This window comes from Procambarus clarkii, chromosome 86, assembly GCF_040958095.1.
Source record: "Procambarus clarkii isolate CNS0578487 chromosome 86, FALCON_Pclarkii_2.0, whole genome shotgun sequence".
Classification (NCBI taxonomy): domain Eukaryota; kingdom Metazoa; phylum Arthropoda; class Malacostraca; order Decapoda; family Cambaridae; genus Procambarus; species Procambarus clarkii.
In genome coordinates this window covers 2766474-2787865 of record NC_091235.1, presented here as the reverse complement: position 1 = coordinate 2787865, position 21392 = coordinate 2766474, and the positions used below count along the sequence as shown (strand labels likewise).

The 21392-nt window shown below is 48.9% G+C and overlaps 1 protein-coding gene across 11 annotated transcripts in view; it reads right to left on the bottom strand.

Annotated features, from left to right (window-relative positions):
- Positions 1 to 21392, bottom strand: part of LOC123769167 (uncharacterized) — a 59382-nt gene that overhangs the window by 28527 nt on the left and 9463 nt on the right. For 4 of the 11 annotated variants that reach the window (XR_011225572.1, XR_011225570.1, XR_011225569.1 and 1 more), the window contains exon 1: positions 491 to 10356. The exons of 2 other annotated variants lie outside the window; for them this stretch is intronic. Coding sequence is in view for 3 of the 9 variants with exons in the window: in XM_069317013.1 (XP_069173114.1) it covers positions 491 to 551 (61 nt within the window). In the remaining 6 variants the exon portion in view is untranslated. Of the gene's footprint in view, positions 1 to 490; positions 10357 to 13577; positions 15838 to 21392 lie in introns of those variants that run through there. 5 more of the 11 variants (XR_011225574.1, XR_011225573.1, XM_069317014.1 and 2 more) reach the window with 3 other exon arrangements.

The window sequence follows — 21392 nt, the reverse complement described above, 5'->3', positions numbered from 1 at the left end:
TTGCATAGACCATGCTATGCAGCGAAGGCATTAACGATCCCAACGATCTTGTAGCGACAAGACGTCGGTTCCTACGTGTAGGAACCGTCTATGTTCGTCCTACGTCTGTGTAGGGGACGAACGAGAGGCACCAGAGGTGAGGCGCCACCCAGCATGGTGCAGAGCATCAGGATGACGAAGGGGATCGAAGGAGAGGCAAAGCAGTACGAAGGACGGCCATAATCAAGTTTAGACAGCAGAAGAGAGGAATGCAAATAGGTGCATCAATCAGGTTCCCTGGGACTACAGGACAAGACCAAGTAATGTAAGGGCCTTAGAGCACTCGACTTGCAGGTAAGAGATATGAGGTGGTTAAGATAAACGAATGTCAAAGATCAACCCCAAAAATTTAGTAGAATCTAAGAATGGGACTACCTTAGAGCGACCGTAGGAGTGATAAATTACGTGCTTCTGAGTAAAAGTGATATCATAAGTCATAGACGTAATGTACCTGAAGCCATGATTGGTGGCCCAGGACGATGCAGCATTGGTGGCCCAGGACGATGCAGCATCAATTACAAATTGGAGCTCATGTTGGGGTAAAGGATAGTTATTCCTGTGACAGCTGAAAGTTGGAGCTCATGGTGGGGTAAAAGATAGTCATCCCTGTGTCAGCTGAAAGCGAAATCGTGGCACAGTCGAGGAAAAGTATTCCTTTACTCCTTGATTTCGTGGAACGTGTAAAAATGACAATGCCACATTTGTTATTGTTGTAGTATTGGGTAAGATTGTGAATGAACAGGCGGTTTGTAACGATGAGTCTCATTGGTCAGAACACGGTTTATGTAACTCACATTGCTATCAAAAGAAAAAAGGTGTAGAGCAGTGAATAAAAGTTAATATATGTAGATAGTGAACAAGGGAGATGGCTCTACTTTTGTGCTTAAGAGTTTATTGACCTTTTATGTTAAATATACAATAGATGATAATTTTACGTTTTGGTATTTAAATGTCGAGTTAAAGACGACGTGACGTCATACACAAACGCTACCTCGATCCTTGTTGGCCGTCAAGCAACAACACCATCGTCGTTGGCCGTCAAGCAACAACACCATCGTCGTTGGCCGTCAAGCAACAACACCATCATCGTGGCCGTCAAGCAACAACACCATCGTCGTTGGCCGTCAAACAACAACAACATCGTCGTGGCCGTCAAGCAACACCATCGTCGTTGGCCGTCAAGCAACAACACCATCGTCGTTGGCCGTCAAGCAACAACACCATCGTCGTTGGCCGTCAAGCAACAACACCATCGTCGTGGCCGTCAAGCAACAACACCATCGGCGTTGGCCGTCAAGCAACAACAACATCGTCGTGGCCGTCAAGCAACAACACCATCGTCGTGGCCGTCAAGCAACAACACCATCGTCGTTGGCCGTCAAGCAACAACACCATCGTCGTTGGCCGTCAAGCAACAACACCATCGTCGTGGCCGTCAAGCAACAACACCATCGTCGTGGCCGTCAAGCAACAACACCATCGTCGTTGGCCGTCAAGCAACAACAACATCGTCGTGGCCGTCAAGCAACAACACCATCGTCGTGGCCGTCAAGCAACAACACCATCGTCGTTGGCCGTCAAGCAACAACACCATCGTCGTTGGCCGTCAAGCAACAACACCATCGTCGTGGCCGTCAAGCAACAACACCATCGTCGTGGCCGTCAAGCAACAACACCATCGTCGTTGGCCGTCAAGCAACAACAACATCGTCGTGGCCGTCAAGCAACAACACCATCGTCGTGGCCGTCAAGCAACAACAACATCGTCGTGGCCGTCAAGCAACAACACCATCGTCGTTGGCCGTCAAGCAACAACACCATCGTCGTTGGCCGTCAAGCAACAACACCATCGTCGTTGGCCGTCAAGCAACAACACCATCGTCGTGGCCGTCAAGCAACAACACCATCGTCGTGGCCGTCAAGCAACAACACCATCGTCGTTGGCCGTCAAGCAACAACACCATCGTCGTTGGCCGTCAAGCAACAACAACATCGTCGTGGCCGTCAAGCAACAACACCATCGTCGTTGGCCGTCAAGCAACAACACCATCGTCGTGGCCGTCAAGCAACAACACCATCGTCGTGGCCGTCAAGCAACAACACCATCGTCGTTGGCCGTCAAGAAACAACACCATCGTCGTTGGCCGTCAAGCAACAACAACATCGTCGTGGCCGTCAAGCAACAACACCATCGTCGTGGCCGTCAAGCAACAACACCATCGTCGTTGGCCGTCAAGCAACAACACCATCGTCGTTGGCCGTCAAGCAACAACACCATCGTCGTGGCCGTCAAGCAACAACAACATCGTCGTGGCCGTCAAGCAACAACAACATCGTCGTGGCCGTCAAGCAACAACAACATCGTCGTGGCCGTCAAGCAACAACACCATCGTCGTGGCCGTCAAGCAACAACAACATCGTCGTGGCCGTCAAGCAACAACAACATCGTCGTGGCCGTCAAGCAACAACAACATCGTCGTGGCCGTCAAGCAACAACAACATCGTCGTGGCCGTCAAGCAACAACAACATCGTCGTGGCCGTCAAGCAACAACACCATCGTCGTGGCCGTCAAGCAACAACAACATCGTCGTGGCCGTCAAGCAACAACAACATCATCGTGGCCGTCAAGCAACAACAACATCGTCGTGGCCGTCAAGCAACAACAACATCGTCGTGGCCGTCAAGCAACAACAACATCGTCGTGGCCGTCAAGCAACAACACCATCGTCGTGGCCGTCAAGCAACAACACCAGCGTCGTGGCCGTCAAGCAACAACACCATCGTCGTGGCCGTCAAGCAACAACAACATCGTCGTGGCCGTCAAGCAACAACACCATCGTCGTGGCCGTCAAGCAACAACACCATCGTCGTGGCCGTCAAGCAACAACAACATCGTCATATCCGTCAAGCAACAACAACACAGACAACATATACGTTAAAAGTGGTTTGCACACATTTACATTTGTAAATACAGTTGATATACTTTATATGAATAATGGTATCAAGAAGTAATTACACATAATATCAGAAATAGACAGAATTAGAAAGTATTATAAATCATTATCATTTAATATTACTGACAGTTGGAAGACAAAGTGAAGGGAATAGCCGCAATGTGACGTGTATTGGATTCCTGAGAACAACTAGTATTAAATTAATTAATTTGGTAATTAAATACATTACATAATAACAGGCATAGTTGACCAAATAATTACGAGAGGGAGAGAGAGAGACACACACAGACGAGGGGGCCTCGCGGCTGAGTGGACAGCGCTCGGTAGTCGTATTCCTAAGGGTCAGGGTTCAAGTCCAAGCCGTAGCGGAAACCAATGGGCAACGTTTCTCTCACACTGATGCCTCTGTTCATTTAGCAGTAAATAGGTACCTGGTAGTTAGACAGCTGTAATGGGTTGCTTCCTGGGGATGTATTCACCTATTTGTATTCACCTATTTGTGCTTGCGAGGGTTGAACTCTGCTCTTTCGGCCCGCCTCTCAACTGTCAATCAATCAACCATTATTAACTACTAATATTTTTTCCTCCACACACACACCCAGGAAGCAGCCCGTAGCAGTTGTCTAACTCACAGGTACCTATTTACTGCTAGGTAACAGGTGTATGAGGGTTAAGGAAGCTCTGCCCATCTTTCTCCGCCGGGTGCGGGGATCAAACCCCGGTTCCTAGGTCCACAAGTCTAGAGTGCTGTCTACTCGGCCACGTAGGTGTGTGTGTGTGTGTGTGTGTGTGTGTGTGTGTGTGTGTGTGTGTGTGTGTATGTGTGTGTGTGTGTGTGTGTGTGTGTGTGTGTGTGTGTGTGTGTGTGTGTGTGTGTGTGTGTGTTTTGTTGGGGAATTATGTTCCTCGGTGAGCAACCGTCTCAGTACTTAATCCTGGCAAGGTCGCCAATGTTAGGGTTTCCACTCTCTGGTGGTGAACAACAGTATTACTCATGGTCGCTCACCGTAGCCCTGCGGGTCTTCACTCTATCCTCCCGGCGCCACTGTACGCCAGGAGAGTATCCCAGTCAATCCCAACCGGCCTCTGATCGAGAAGGAGTGGGAACACAACTCGTTCACTTAACTGTTATGTGCCCGCCCCAACAATAGGGCTCTACTATTAACCTCAAGGTCGCCAACTGGTGTTTTCGGTGTCCAGTAACACGTCAGTGGATTTGTTGAGTTGTGGTAACCGTGGCAAGGACACACTCAATAGATCGGCATATCAGGCAGGTATTTACTTCTATCACTCTCTGCTTTCAGGTATTATATAGCCACAAGAAATATGGAGGGGATGATATAAACACAAATGTATTTTGTATTTTACTTAAAACTCATTCAAAGACACCACAAGGTCATATCAATAAACTATCAGCTGATCCAGGCGGGAGTCGTTCGTTCCCACGTATAATATGAACTCACTACACTGGCAACACTCCCCCTCTCGTCAATGTCATGATCAGCTGGGCGACTTCCCCCGTGCGAATGTTTATTGCTTGTTTCTCTGGCGTCACGCGCTCTGTTTCTTTAAGTTCTCACAGATCACTAGAAGTCGAACACTCGATATTTGCGACAATAGCACGTATTACTTCGTTACACTGATCTTGGGCTCAAACAAATATTTCTATATTAAGTGTGACAATAATTCACTTTCATGGTATTACACACTGCCCTTCATTTAATGATAACTTATGAAGTATTTAACACTGGAGTTCTCAGTATTTCCTTTTGTGGGCGATAACACAATTAATCACTGCACACATGAATGATTATTCAATGCACGAACATAGACATATATAATATATATAGATGAATCAGACATCAATAAATGGTAATAACATAGTTACTGGGCACATAGCCTAACTTTCAACACTGGCATAATTATATATATTTTATCTCATTATATGATCACACTAAAGTCTCAATAAAGACATTCTCAACACAGTAAATCAATCAATTACTCCAGGCGCCGGTATACACCCATAATAAACATAAATATCGTGAGTACTCTTGATAGTACCACTCTGCACACTGGTGCCTTACTGTGACATAGGTGAGCCTTGCTCACGACATACAAAATCCTCAGGCTAAATAATATAGCTGAATAATATAGCTGACTAAAGGGGAATTTGGGAGGGAAACTAGAACCACCTACTTAATTCCACCTATCCTCCGATGAGAGTTGAGTTGTAGCTCCTGGTCCTGGCTCCTGCCTCGTGTCGGGAACGCCCCCACACACACACTGTCGTGTCCTCCAGGAACTCAATCAATGTCCCACCGTAAGCGCGTCTTCTCCGTGCCTTCTCCCAGCAGGTCCGTGCTCCTCCTCGACTTCTTGTAGGGTTGGAGTCGGTCTCCCGGCCGTCGACTTCTCCCAGCTACGGCTGCTCGCCTACGTCTTGGCTGCAGTCGTTCGGATTCCCGAGTAGTTTCTTTCTTCCTCTGCTTCCCAGTGGCTCTGTTCAGCCACTACGCCGTCACGAACTGGTGAACTGCCTCAGACGTCGCATACTTCACTGCACAGACTTCAGAATCTTCTTGCACAGTACCTGTCCTGGAGCACTTGTTGCTCAATATCCCGTCGATTCCCTCTCTGGTTCCACACACGAACGAAGGAAGACCTCACAGAGTACTGGCAGACTTCGGGTGACGCGTAAAATCCACGGGAGCGGGAAACAACTGTCAAACTGACAGGACCAATCTTCGCACGTCCAACCTCCTTGACGTGTCGTGTCAGACTGATTCCCTCACGGAGGATTGGTTCAGCAACTACGTCATCACTGTGGAGCTATCAGCCGTCGCATACGTCGCTGCCTAGACTCCACTCTTGCACAACACCTGTTCCTGGAGCACTTGTTGCTCAATATCCCGTCAATTCCTTCTTCGGTTCAACACATGAACGAAGGAAGACCCCACAGGTGTTGGCAGACCACGGGTGATGCGTAAATCCTCCGGAGACAGGGTAAACTGTCCAACTGACAGGACCCCCCAGCGCACGTCCGACCTCCTTGACGTGCTGTCTTAGACTGATGGCGCCAGCGCGGCGCGATGACCGGACCCCCTTTCCTTCGTGACGTCATATTCGCCACGGGAGGTTTTCATTGGCTCCCTGTGCCACATTGTTGTCGGTGACCAATCCGGTGTCACTGACGTCACACAGTTTTGGCAGGGAAACAGGAGAGCCAGCGCCATCTTGGCTTCCTAAAGGACCTAAACCACAGGCCAAAATACTCTTGTTTTATAAATTTCTCGACACTCCGAGAACACTCCACTCTCCCACATATATCAAATTGATGCCTGCAACGTAGAGAACGCTCGGGTAAAGTGGACATGACTCTTACTGCAGGCGTGGGAGAAATATAAGGGGGGGAACACCATCACATACCCCTCCCCTTAAAATAAGAGTCATGTCTGGTTAGTGCATACAGGACAGGGCATCCGCAACCACATTGTCGTCCCGTCGGATGAGTTTAATTTCCAACCAGTATTCCTGCCGCCAATGCAAAACGCTCCTTACGTATCCATTGACCGTTCCCACGGTCACTCCTGATGTCCATTGTTCCTTCAGCATGGACAGAGGACCTTGCACCCCCTGTCCATACACCAGCTGAAAAGATGAGAAACCTATCGACCCTACCACTGCGTTATGCATGGCAAACAACGCAGGACATACTGCTTCATCACACTCAGTTCCCTGCTCTGTGCAGAACACTCTCATCAGCATGCCATCCTGTACGTAATGATTAGTGGCCCTCTCAGGACCAACACGTTCTCCATTGGCCTCATAAAACAATTCGGGGAACTCTATCTGCTGCAGCTCTTCGAGACGAGTGCGGTCCGCCTCTAGAGAACTGGTGAGGGTCACCTACAACTCACCATTCGGGCTGCCTTCGCCCTCCGCTCGTTCTCCGGGTTCCATGAAGAGGTGATCGATTTCCGGACTGTCGGACGTCTCCTCGTCAGCCCTATCAGATCCACACCCTCCGTGTCCTTCGCACTGCCTCGGCATCACAGCATAAACCGGGAACGCCGCCGTGGCGATTCCTATCTCGTCCCCACAGGCGTCTAACACTCTGCCTGTCTCCTCATAGTGCTCTATGCACTCCTCGCCTTTCGCGAGATTCGGGAGGACATATCCTCCACATGCGTCATTTCCCAAGATGACTTGTGCCTCCATCTTGGGCATCGATGCACAGACCCCCACCACAAAGGTCTGGCAGCCATAATCAGAATTCAGAGTCACCTGGTGTAAGTAAGTAATTATCAAAAGAAGGCACCAAACCGGGAAGGCTATGTAGCACCATCAAATACGCAAAATAATCAGAGGGCGCTAAATATCACCAAGGATGCCAATACGAGAACAAAAACGCATAAGGCGAACGATATCAAAAGTATCCGAGTCACCAAGAATTCTATCGAGGGACAGGTGACCGCGAGGGGCGGTCGGAAAGCAAAACATACGCTCGTCCTGGAAGTCAGGACATTCAAGAAGGACATGCACGACCGTAAGAGGGACAATGCAACTAGGACAATAAGGAGCAGGGCGGCGCTCCATCAAGTGACCATGGGTTAAGCGAGTATGGCCAATACGCAACCTCGCCAGAGCTGTTTCCCACCGCCGGTTACGGTGGAAGGAGGACTGCCACGAGGAAACACAACATTTAAGAGTACGTAGCTTGTTACCAGTAACAGACAACCAAGAAGCCTGCCAACGGGTAAGGACTGAGGAATGGATAACCGGGTAAAAGTCGGAATACGGAATGCCCTTACGAGAGATGGGACAAGAGCGGACAGCTTCCTTGGCGGCAGCATCCGCACGCTCATTTAAAGACACACCAATATGGCTGGGAACCCAACAAAACTCAACCGACTTAAATTTACTATGAACGAGAAACAGCCAATGCTGGATCTCGACAACCACTGGATGAACTGGATTAAAGGACCCGAGAGCCATGAGGGCACTACGAGAGTCAACAACAACTACAAAGGAAGACTGACAACGAGAAAGTAGGAGACGAAGAGCATAGAGAATAGCATAAAGTTCCGCTGTAAAGATGCTAGTCTCCGGAGGCAAGCGACACATATAAGTGCGATCAGGAAAAACAACAGAGTAGCCAACACCGTCCGCTGACTTAGACCCATCGGTGAAGACAGAAACGGAGCGGGAGTGAGAAGAAAAGTGCTCGAGGAAAAGGCGTTTTAGAACCGTAGGAGGGGTAAAAGCTTTAGTGATACGGGTCAAGGAAGTACAAAACCGCGGAAGAGGGACCCTCCACGGGGGCAAAGAAGGAACAACACGAGGAGAAACATCAGAAATACGAACGGAAAGAGAATCCTGCAGGTGAGATAACCGGACAGAAAGAGGGAGGTGGTGAAGAGGAACAGGAACCGCAGGAGGGGTAAAAGTTAAAGCACGACAGAGGCGAGAGGAAGGATGTTGCAAGGACCGCGCAAGATAGCGAAGACAGTAGCGATCACGGCGGTCCCGGAGAGACAGGAAGCCAGTGTCAACATACAAGCTAAGGACGGGAGTCGAACGAAAGGCACCAGAACTGAGGCGCAACCCAGTATGGTGCAAAGCATCAAGACGGCGAAGAGTAGAAGGAGAAGCAGACGAGTAAGCAGGGCAACCATAATCGAGCTTAGACAGGACGAGAGAAGAATGTAAAGCAAGGAGAGTGCGCCTATCTGCCCCCCAAGAAGTATGGGACAAGACCCGAAGGAGGGTAAGGGCCTTAGAGCACTCAACACGGAGGTAAGAGATATGGGGAGACCAAGACAAACGAGTGTCAAGGAATAACCCCAAAAGCCTCGCGGAATCTTTGTATTCAAGGGGATGACCATAAAGTGACAAAGAGGGACGAAGAACAACCCGTTTCCGCGTAAATGTCATGGCACAAGTCTTAGAAGTAGAGAACTTGAAGCCATGATCAGTGGCCCAAGACGACACGGCATCAATTGCAAGTTGAAGCCGGCGTTGAAGGAGAGGCGAATCATCACCCTGACAACAAAGGGTAAGATCATCGACATAGAGAGCGGAGAAGACACCAGAAGGAAGAGAGGAAAGAAGACCATTGAGGGCAACCAGAAAAAGAGTAGTGCTCAGAACACTACCCTGGGGCACACCTTCGTATTGCTGAAAAGAGGGAGAGAGAGCGGTACCAAGGCGCACCCGAAAGGAACGACGAGAGAGGAAGCTGCGGAGAAAGAGAGGGAGATGACCACGAAGGCCAAAAGAATGAAGTTGAGATAGGATATGATAACGCCAAGTGGTGTCGTAAGCCTTTTCCAGGTCAAAAAGGACGGCAACAACGGAGGTCTTCGCAGCAAAAGCAGTACGAATATAGACCTCCAAGTTCACCAGGACATCTGTCGTGCTGCGGCACTTGCGGAAACCAAATTGAGAAGGGGAGAGGAGGTGATGGTGTTCCAGGAACCACATCAGACGAACGTTAACCATACGTTCAAAAAGTTTGCAGACACAACTTGTGAGAGCAATAGGGCGAAAGTCCTTAGGGGAAGTACCCAGAGACCCCGGTTTGCGAACAGGGAGGACAACGGCATCGAGCCAGTCCTCAGGGACTGACGACGACTCCCAGATCCGATTATACAGACTCAGTAAATACTGAGACGTGCTCGGAGGGAGATGGCGACGCATCTCATAATGAATACCATCGGAGCCCGCCGCCGTAGAACCGCAGAGGGCCAGATCAGAACGAAGTTCAGAGAGAGAGAAGGGATCATTATAGGGAAGCTGAAGATGAGTGCAGAAATCTAAAGGACGAGACTCAAGGACAGGTTTACGAAGAAGGAAAGATTGGGGAAGATGAAGACCAGAGCTAACAGAAGAAAAGTGGGAACCCAGTTCGGAAGCGACCTGCAACGGGTCCGCCACAAGAGTATCATGGAGGTGAAAGACCGGTGAAACATCGGGAACGAACTTACCCGCTATCTTGCGGATACGCTTCCAGATCTGGGCCAGAGGGGTTTCGGACGTAAGTGTTGAGACATAAGATGCCCAACATTCACGTTTAGCCGTACGGATGGCCCTACGGGCCACCGCACTCGCTTTCCGAAAGAAAAGAAAAGAATCGGTCGTCTGCCTACGGCGGTGCCTCTTCCAGGCTGCACGCTTACAGCGGACAGCCCGAGCACAGTCCGCATTCCACCAGGGAACGCACTTCCGCGGACCCCGAGAGGAAGAGCGAGGAATAGAGCGGAGGGCAGCGTTGAAGACAGTGTCATGAAAAAGGAGGAGAGCGTGAGAGAGAGGCAGAAGGGAGAGGTCAGAGAGAGCAGCACTGAGGGTAAATAGGGTCCAGTCTGCCTTAGCAAACTGCCACCTAGGGAAAGAGAGGGAAGGGCGAAAAGAGAAAAAGGAAACAAGGATGGGGAAATGATCACTTCCATGGAGGTCATCAAGAACCTGCCACGTGAAATCTAAGTAAAGAGAAGAAGAGCAGAGAGAAAGATCAAGACAAGAAAGGGTGCGAGTCCGAGAGTCCAAATGAGTGGGCTCACCAGAATTCAGAAGAGACAGGGAAGAAGATAGGAGAAACGGCTCAAGGAGGCGACCCCGGGTATTCGTCAGAACGTCACCCCAAAGAGAATGACGACAATTGAAGTCACCCAGCAGGAGCACAGGCTCCGGCAAGGAGTCTAGGAGGTGTTTCAAATCAGGAAGAGAGAGCGGGACACTCGGGGGGAGATAAATGGAACAAACTGTGTACCATTTCCCCACAAAGATACGAGCAGCAGAACAATGGAGAGGCGAAGGAAAAAGTAAAGGAACAAAGGGAACATCCGCACGAATCAAGAGAGCAGAAGAATTAGAAGCCCCAGCAATGGCTGGGGGGGGGGGAGAGAAAGGAATAGCCACGAAAACGACCAGGACGAGCACCAAGCATTGGCTCCTGGAGACAGACACAAAGGGGCGAAAACCGCGAAATCAGAAGTTGGAGTTCGAGGAAATTGGCGTAATAACCTCGAACGTTCCATTGAAGAATGGACAACGACGGGAAGAGAAAGGACAAAAACAGAGAACAAGGAAGAAACAAAGGCGAAAGAGCGACAGAGCACGTTAAAGAATATCAGGGTCGGGATCAGGGTCAGCAAAGTCAGGGTTAGGGGGCATGGGTAAACTGAGCAAAGACGGAGGGAAGGAAACGGGAGAACAGATCAGAGGTGGGCGGGCGGGGTCCGGAGGAGGAGGAGGAAGAGGAGGAGACAACGGAGAGGAGCGGTCAAGGACAGCAGTAGGAAGAGGGGGAGTAGAAAGAGGGGAGCGCACCCCAGCAAGAGCAGCAACCGAAAGGGAAGCAGGGGCCAAAGAAACCTCCATAGCAGGAACAGGGGGTGCAACCACTGAAACGGGAGGGGAAGGAGCAACAGAGCCAGAAGTAGGAGCTAAGGAAGAAAGCGAAGCCTTCTTACCCGCCGGGGAAGAGGAAGGAGAGGAGCCAGGCTTACGCTTCTGACTTAAAGAGACAGGTGTCCCAGCAACTACGTACCGGGCAACGGATTCCAGCGTCTCAACAGGAGAAGCCGAACGAGAGCACACACGACGGCCGTTAGGAGAGCGATGGACATCCGCCTGCACCGACAGGCGGCGGGGAGAGCCGAGAGATGGAGGAAGAGGATGGGAAGGAGGATCGGAGGGGGACGAGGAAGAAGACACAGGAGACATGACAGACCGGGTGGAAAGAAGGGGAACCCCAGACAGAGGACCAGGAGGGGGACCCCTCGGGAAAGAACTCAAAGGAACAGAGGAGGGGGCAGTGGGCGTATCAGGGTCCAAGGCCCGGAAACGGTTGAGAGTCTGAGGAAGGGGGGAAGGACGAGGAGAGGAAGAGCGCAACACGCGAGCATAAGAGATGTTAGTATAAGGCGGGAGCCGGCGAACCTGGCGCCTCGCCTCAGGAAAAGACAAACGCTCCCGGTGCTTCAGGTTAAGGACGGCCGCCTCAAGCTTGTAATGGACACAGGCACGGGAGAACGTAGGATGGACCTCACCGCAGTTGAGGCAGCGAGCTCGGGGAGAAGTGCACTCCGACTTAGAGTGACCTTCACTCCCACACAAAGGACAGAGAGAGACAGTCCCGGAGCAGCGGAGGGCACCATGCCCAAACCTCCAGCACTTATTACAAAGTCGAGGAGAAGGAATATACTCCTGGACAGAGCACCTAGCACCAGCAAGAATGACAGAGGATGGAAGGGTCCTACCATCAAAGGTGATCTTCACAACGCGAAGGGGTTGACGTCGACGACCACGAGGGGGACCAGTAAACGAGTCAACCTGGAGGACAGAATGGCCTTGGGCATCAAGGATATGCCGAATATCATCGTGGCAATCCTGCAGATGCCGAACACCGGTTGCAACATGGGGTGGGAGGAGAATAGTGCCAACACTGGAATTCATCTGAACGTTCTTGGAGACCCGAACAGGGATCTCGCCAAGGCAAGATAAGGCAGCCAAGCGGGAAGCCGCATCCTGAGAAGGAGCAGCAACGACACGTGTACCGAGACGAGTGGGGTTGAAAGTAACACACGCATCCACGGAATCTACAAGATGCCGATGGAGGGAGAAATCGTCAGGAGGCGCAGAATCAAGAGGGAGGAGATCAAAGTATTTGGCCCATGAAGCAGGACCAAACAAGGCCTGATACGCATCAGCACGGGAAGGAATCGAGCGAGTGCGGTTGGGGCGCGAACGGCGTTGAGAACCCCTAGAGAGAGAGGGGTCAAAAGGCGCAGTAGTCACAACGAAAGACTTAGCCACACCAGGGGACGAAGTGGTCACCACCGGGGGCTGGAGGCTCGACCCAACCTCAGAGGAGGGAGGGGAGCTGGGGGAAGAAGTCAGGACGGTCAAAGGAGGAGCAAGGTCGGGGCCCAACGCAGCGGGAGCTACAGAGCCTGGTCTTCCAATACAGGCCGACTCGGGGGCTTGGTCGCCCACCCCACGAGCCTGAGAGGGTACAACGGAAACATTCAACGACATAGAGACGAAAAGTGACAAATTCATCCACGAATGTGCCCCCATACCCACCATGGAGCCACAATTAGAGGCAGGACACCCAACAGGAAGCTATCGCTGATCACGCCGGGGCCCCCTAGGGGTGCGTCGTGAGTATACGCCCCACAAACGCCACCTTAAGAACCGTCAGTCCGTCGAGATCGGGTTCAGCGACGAAAGGGGGATTGACAATAAAAGGTTCCCCTCGCTCGAGACGTCGGGTACTACAGTTCTACGGGTGCAAGAGTATGCCTCCTCAAGCACCCGGGCGTCAAAATAGAAGAAGTCCAAAGAAATAATCCAAAACAAGCAAAAGGTCGGCAGGAAACGACAAGCAGATAGGAGAAGAGGGGGGAGAAAAACGAAACATAAGGAAAAGGAAAAGCGATCCGGCACAATTGGAGAAGACAGCAGCAGGAGTGCAAGGCCAGAAAAGGACAGAGGACTGCCCAACGGAGCATCACACTCCGGCAGCCGTCCACCAAGCCCCCTCACGACGCCAACGGGCCGGAAGGGGAGGGGGTCACCTGGTGTAGGGGCATCCTCACTGGGCCTCCCACAGTGGTCACACTTGCCATCCCCACACTGGTACTCTCGTAACCCTTGGGGAATAGGGTTTCACTCACCAGGGTACAATCTGCCCCAGTGTCTCTTAATATCTTCACCGGGATGGGGTCTGCGTCCCCCATCCTTACGGTTCCCTGACACACGAATGGGTGAACTCTCTTCTCCCCACTCAGTACGGGTTCATCCCGCACCCACTCGGACATCTGGTCCTCGACCCTCACAAAAGCAACGTTCCCCCGCTGCTCAGGGTGTCTGCATTCCCGCACGACGTGTCCGAATATTCCGCAGTTGTAGCAGCGGACCCTTCTTTGGTGTATCTTCCTCGCGCCATTCATCGACTCCTCGGTTTCGGCAACAACTCTTGAGCTCTCAGCTTGGGACTTCTCTACCGGCTCCACAGCAGTCTTTGAGCCTCTCCTGTCTCCACTTGAGAGGTGGGACTCAGGAGAACTCGCTCCTGTCCTCCATCCGTCCGTCCTTCTATATCTTCTACCATATCCAGAGCGTATGGGCTGTCGGTGCCGTCCCTCTCGGTACGGTCGCAGAGCTTCTTCCAGCATGTCGGCTCTGTCGGCTGCGGCTCTCAGGTCCTTTATGTCCGCCTCCTTTACTCTCACCCTGATCTCAGGAGAGAGCACGGACATAAACTTTTCCATGACCATTAGCCCCTTGACCTCTTCAATCGTCCTCGCTCCTTCAGAGTCCAGCCACTTAAGGAACTTTCTCTCCATGTCCCTCGCCGTCTCCGCATAAGATTTTCCTGGCAAACGGGTACATTCCCTGAACCTCTTCCTGTAACATTCCGGCGTGAGCTTGAAAGAATGGAGCACAGCTCTCTTTACAGCATCGTAGTTGGTGCATTCTTGGAAGTCAAGCATATTGTAGGCTTCACGAGCTTCACCGGTGAGCCTACCCTGAAACAGCTCCGCCCACTCCGCCCTTGGCCACCTCTTCAAAGCAGCAACCCTTTCGATGTGGTCGAAGAAACCTTCGGCTTCACTTGGTACAAAGACCGGCAGATCTCCCTCCCTCACTCGACGGTCTTCCTGTTGCGGCGGAGCAGGTGCACCTAGTCCTAGAAGTCAGCTCGCTTCAGCTCCACCTCCTTGTTAGCTTCTATCTCCTGCTGTCTCATTCTAGCTTCTAGTTCGTCTTTGCGCTGCTGTGCTTCCGCTTCTCGCTCTTCTTTGCGCTGCTGTGCTTCTGCTTCTCGCTCTTCTTTGCGCTGCTGTGCTTCTCGCTCCTCACGCTTCAGCTGTGCTTCTCGCACTTGTTCTTCCCTGCGCAGCTGTGCTTCTTCTCTCCTCAGCTGTGCTTCTCGCTCTTCTTTGCGCTGCTGTGCTTCCAGCTGCAGCTTCATTATTTCCAGCTTAATGCTGTGCCTGCTGCCGCTGGATCCCCTGCTGCTCCCACCAATGCTCAGGTGTTCTCCCACACTGGCAGGTGTTCGTGGCCGTTCCTCCCCCAAAGCTTCGTCTCGTGCCCTGAGCTGTGCCATGATCTCCAGTCTTCTTTCTCCCACTCTGGGAGATCTCAGCTTTATCCCAAAATGGTCTGCTATTGCCTGTAACTGTGCCTTGGTGCATTCCTCCAGCACCTGCTCATCTCTAGTGTCAATGAACCTTGTCACTTTATCATCCTCCATCTTGTGCTATGAGTGATAACCTGTACCTGATATCTAATACCACTGCCAGCTACCACAACTGCAACCTTTATTTCGATCGATATCCTGGCGAGGTCGCCAATGTTGGGGAATTATGTTCCTCGGTGAGCAACCGTCTCAGTACTTAATCCTGGCAAGGTCGCTAATGTTAGGGTTTCCACTCTCTGGTGGTGAACAACAGTATTACTCAAGGTCGCTCACCGTAGCCCTGCGGGTCTTCACTCTATCCTCGCGGCGCCACTGTACACCAGGAGAGTATCCCAGTCAATCCCAACCGGCCTCTGATCGAGAAGGAGTGGGAACACAACTCGTTCACTTAACTGTTATGTGCCCGCCCCAACAATAGGGCTCTACTATTAACCTCAAGGTCGCCAACTGGTGTTTTCGGTGTCCAGTAACACGTCAGTGGATTTGTTGAGTTGTGGTAACCGTGGCAAGGACACACTCAATAGATCGGCATATCAGGCAGGTATTTACTTCTATCACTCTCTGCTTTCAGGTATTATATAGCCACAAGAAATATGGAGGGGATGATATAAACACAAATGTATTTTGTATTTTACTTAAAAACTCATTCAAAGACACCACAAGGTCATAGCAATAAACTATCAGCTGATCCAGGCGGGAGTCGTTCGTTCCCACGTATAATATGAACTCACTACACTGGCAACACTCCCCCTCTCATCAATGTCATGATCAGCTGGGCGACTTCCCCCGCGCGAATGTTTATTGCTTGTTTCTCTGGCATCACGCGCTCTGTTTCTTTAAGTTCTCACAGATCACTAGAAGTCGAACACTCGATATTTGCGACAATAGCACGTATTACTTCGTTACACTGATCTTGGGCTCAAACAAATATTTCTATATTAAGTGTGACAATAATTCACTTTCATGGTATTACACACTGCCCTTCATTTAATGATAACTTATGAAGTATTTAACACTGGAGTTCTCAGTATTTCCTTTCGTGGGCAATAACACAATTAATCACTGCACACATGAATGATTATTCAATGCACGAACATAGACATATATAATATATATAGATGAATCAGACATCAATAAATGGTAATAACATAGTTACTGGGCACATAGCCTAACTTTCAACACTGGCATAATTATATATATTTTATCTCATTATATGATCACACTAAAGTCTCAATAAAGACATTCTCAACACAGTAAATCAATCAATTACTCCGGGCGCCGGTATACACCCATAATAAACATAAATATCGTGAGTACTCTTGATAGTACCACTCTGCACACTGGTGCCTTACTGTGACATAGGTGAGCCTTGCTCACGACATACAAAATCCTCAGGCTAAATAATATAGCTGAATAATATAGCTGACTAAAGGGGAATTTGGGAGGGAAACTAGAACCACCTACTTAATTCCACCTATCCTCCGATGAGAGTTGAGTTGTAGCTCCTGGTCCTGGCTCCTGCCTCGTGTCGGGAACGCCCCCACACACACACTGTCGTGTCCTCCAGGAACTCAATCAATGTCCCACCGTAAGCGCGTCTTCTCCGTGCCTTCTCCCAGCAGGTCCGTGCTCCTCCTCGACTTCTTGTAGGGTTGGAGTCGGGTCTCCCGGCCGTCGACTTCTCCCAGCTACGGCTGCTCGCCTACGTCTCGGCTGCAGTCGTTCGGATTCCCGAGTAGTTTCTTTCTTCCTCTGCTTCCCAGTGGCTCTGTTCAGCTACTACGCCGTCATGAACTGGTGAACTGCCTCAGACGTCGCATACGTCACTGCACAGACTTCACTTCTTCTTGCACAGTACCTGTCCTGGAGCACTTGTTGCTCAATATCCCGTCAATTCCCTCTCTGGTTCCACACACGAACGAAGGAAGACCTCACAGAGTACTGGCAGACTTCGGGTGACGCGTAAAATCCACGGGAGCGGGAAACAACTGTCAAACTGACAGGACCAATCTTCGCACGTCCAACCTCCTTGACGTGTCGTGTCAGACTGATTCCCTCACGGAGGATTGGTTCAGCAACTACGTCATCACTGTGGAGCTATCAGCCGTCGCATACGTCGCTGCCTAGACTCCACTCTTGCACAACACCTGTTCCTGGAGCACTTGTTGCTCAATATCCTGTCAATTCCTTCTTCGGTTCAACACATGAACGAAGGAAGACCCCACAGGTGTTGGCAGACCACGGGTGATGCGTAAATCCTCCGGAGACAGGGTAAACTGTCCAACTGACAGGACCCCCCAGCGCACGTCCGACCTCCTTGACGTGCTGTCTTAGACTGATGGCGCCAGCGCGGCGCGATGACCGGACCCCCTTTCCTTCGTGACGTCATATTCGCCACGGGAGGTTTTCATTGGCTCCCTGTGCCACATTGCTGTCGGTGACCAATCCGGTGTCACTGACGTCACACAGTTTTGGCAGGGAAACAGGAGAGCCAGCGCCATCTTGGCTTCCTAAAGGGCCTAAACCACAGGCCAAAATACTCTTGTTTTATAAATTTCTCGGCACTCCGAGAACACTCCACTCTCCCACATATATCAAATTGATGCCTGCAACGTAGAGAACGCTCGGGTAAAGTGGACATGACTCTTACTGCAGGCGTGGGAGAAATATAAGGGGGGGAACACCGTCACAGTATGCACGTGTGTTAGAGAGAAATATATGTAGCAGACGTAACAAGGGAAAATAGATTGGTTAGAAAGGCGGGGGCAAAGAGCTAATAGCTCGATTCTGCAGACACAAATAATAAATACACTGTCTGTGGCATTCATTGACAGCCGACAATTCCACAACTGTGGCGTTGTCGGCTGGCATTCCAAAAGCGAAACTATGAGGAGACAAGAACGTTCCTAACAGATATAGCATGGAAAATAGAACTCAGGGGCAAGACGGCTTAAGACATGTTGGAATACATTACGCAGAAGTGTAAGAAGGCAGCAGACACGATTGTCCCATTCCAAAAGGAAAAAAAAAAACGAAATGCAAATGAAGAACCCATGGTTTAATCAGGGATGTAAACTGGCAAAGCAACTAAGTATAGGGGCATGGAGAAACTATGGAAATAACAGGACACCAGAGAGCAGAGAAATATATCAGAGTGCCAGGAATGAGTACCTCAGGGTGAGAAGAAAGGTAGAAAGACAATACGAAAATGACTTAACAAGTAGGGCAAAGCCTCAACCTAAAGTGCTGCACAGCCACAGCAGAAGGAAAACAACAGTGAAGGAACAGGTAGTGAAACTGAGGATAGGGGCAGACAGGTTCATTATAAATGACAAGGAAGTGTGCGAGTAACCCACTAAGAATTTCCAGGAGGTCTTCACATTAGAGCAAAGAGAAGTTCAGAGATAAGGGAAGAAATATTTACCCAGGCACCACTGGAGGTGGTGCATTGCTATTTTGCCACTGAGAGTACCAGTGGGGCCTGAAGAAGCATTTGCTTGAGCTGAATGTGACAAAGGCTATAGGCCCAGATGGAATTTTACCATGGATACTGAAAGAAGGAGCAGAAGTGCTGTGCCTACCACTCTCCATGGTATATAACAAGTCATTGGTAACAGGAGAACTGCCAAAGACTTGTAAGACAACTAATGTAGTCCTGATATACAAGAAATGGGACAGGCAGGAGGCACTGAACTACAGGCCAGTGTCTCACACTTGTATACCATGCAAGGTGATGGAGAAGATTATGCGAAAATAAAACTAGCAGAACATCTGGAGCGAAAGAATTTTGTAACACATCATCAGCTTGGGTTCAGCTATAGCAAATCTTGCCTCGCATAATTAATTGAATTATACGACCAGGCAACAAAAATTAGCCAAGAAAGAGAAGGGTGTGCTGACTGTATATTTTTAGATTGTCAGAAACAGTGCATAAGTTGAAGATGTAGGCAGGGTAAGAGGGAAGGTACTCCACTGAATAAGGGAGTACCTAACCAACAGAAGACAGCAAGTGACTGTGAGGGGTGAGGTCTCAAATTGGCGAGACGTCACCGGTGGAGTCCCACAGGAATCAGTCCTTGGACCTATCCTGTTTCTGATATATATGCAAATGATCTCACGGAGAAAGACTCGTTCCCCTTAATATTAACAGATGATGCAAACGTTATGAAGAGGATTAAGACCGAAGAACCTACAAGATGACCTAGACAAACTGGAGAAATAGTCCAGCAAATGGCTACTAAAGTTCAACCCCTAAAGATGTAAGATAGTGAAACAAGGTGTAGGGAACTGGAGGCCATGTTATGACACAGCCTAACCAGTTCAGACTGGATACGCTGAGGTCATACCTGTATTGTTAATGTGCCTCTTATTATATTTTTCTCCCCCTGCTGCAGTATTGAAATTTATGCATATCTACACTCAAATATCAGTATATACACGTGTATTGTATTGTAGTATTACTATATTATATGATATGTCATGATGCAGTGTGTGAGTGTTAACTGCTCGTTTTGCTCCTGTGTGTGTGTGTATATATATATATATATATATATATATATATTATATATATATATATATATATATATATATATATATATATATATATATATATTAGTATATTTTGGTAGCAGTCTTTCCTGTAGACATATATTATTAAATATGACCGAAAAAGTAAGATTAATAATTCTAACACGAATTTTCTCAATCTTTCGTACATTACGCTTCACTGTTGGAGGTAAATCAAAAATCAATTCTCCAAAATTCATTTTTATTTCTAGTCTGACGCGACACGGGCGCGTTTCGTAAAACTTATTACATTTTCAAAGACTTTTGTTCACAAATACACAACTGATTAGAACTTACGTATCTCCAATTTTATATCTACATTTGAGTGAGGTGGGAGGGGTGATGTGGCATTAACACAAGACAGAACAAGAGGGGATATTAATAGGGTATTAAAAGTATCAACACAAGACAGAACACAAACAATGGGTATTGAATAGAAGTGTTTGTAGAAAACCTATTGGTCCATATTTCTTGATGCTTCTATATTGGAGCGGAGTCTTGAGGTGGGTAGAATATAGTTGTGCAATAATTGGCTGTTGATTGCTGGTGTTGACTTCTTGATGTGTAGTGCCTCGCAAACGTCAAGCCGCCTGCTATCACTGTATCTATCGATGATTTCTGTGTTGTTTACTAGGATTTCTCTGGCGATGGTTTGGTTGTGGGAAGAGATTATATGTTCCTTAATGGAGCCCTGTTGCTTATGCATCGTTAAACGCCTAGAAAGAGATGTTGTTGTCTTGCCTATATACTGGGTTTTTTGGAGCTTACAGTCCCCAAATGGGCATTTGAAGGCATAGACGACGTTAGTCTCTTTTAAAGCGTTCTGTTTTGTGTCTGGAGAGTTTCTCATGAGAAGGCTGGCCGTTTTTCTGGTTTTATAGTAAATCGTCAGTTGTATCCTCTGATTTTTGTCTGTAGGGATAACGTTTCTATTAACAATATCTTTCAGGACCCTTTCCTCCGTTTTATGAGCTGTGGAAAAGAAGTTCCTGTAAAATAGTCTAATAGGGGGTATAGGTGTTGTGTTAGTTGTCTCTTCAGAGGTTGCATGGCTTTTCACTTTCCTTCTTATGATGTCTTCGATGAAACCATTGGAGAAGCCGTTATTGACTAGGACCTGCCTTACCCTGCAGAGTTCTACGTCGACTTGCTTCCATTCTGAGCTGTGGCTGAGAGCACGGTCGACATATGCGTTAACAACACTCCTCTTGTAAGTTTTACGAAACGCGCCCGTGTCGCGTCAGACTAGAAATAAAAATGAATTTTGGAGAATTGATTTTTGATTTACCTCCAACAGTGAAGCGTAATGTACGAAAGATTGAGAAAATTCGTGTTAGAATTATTAATCTTACTTTTTCGGTCATATTTAATAATATATATATATATATATATATATATATATATATATATATATATATATATATATATATATATATATATATATATATATATATATCTATTGTCTTCTTGTGAGATTTTTCCTACGCTTACCTCCTTTAGGAGGTGGACCTCAAACAGAAAAGACTGCGCAAGCAATGCAACTTATATACTTTTGGCTAGAGACTATAGGAAGGCGGGAGCAACGGCCGGGATTCACTGAGGGTGAAATCAACATCCA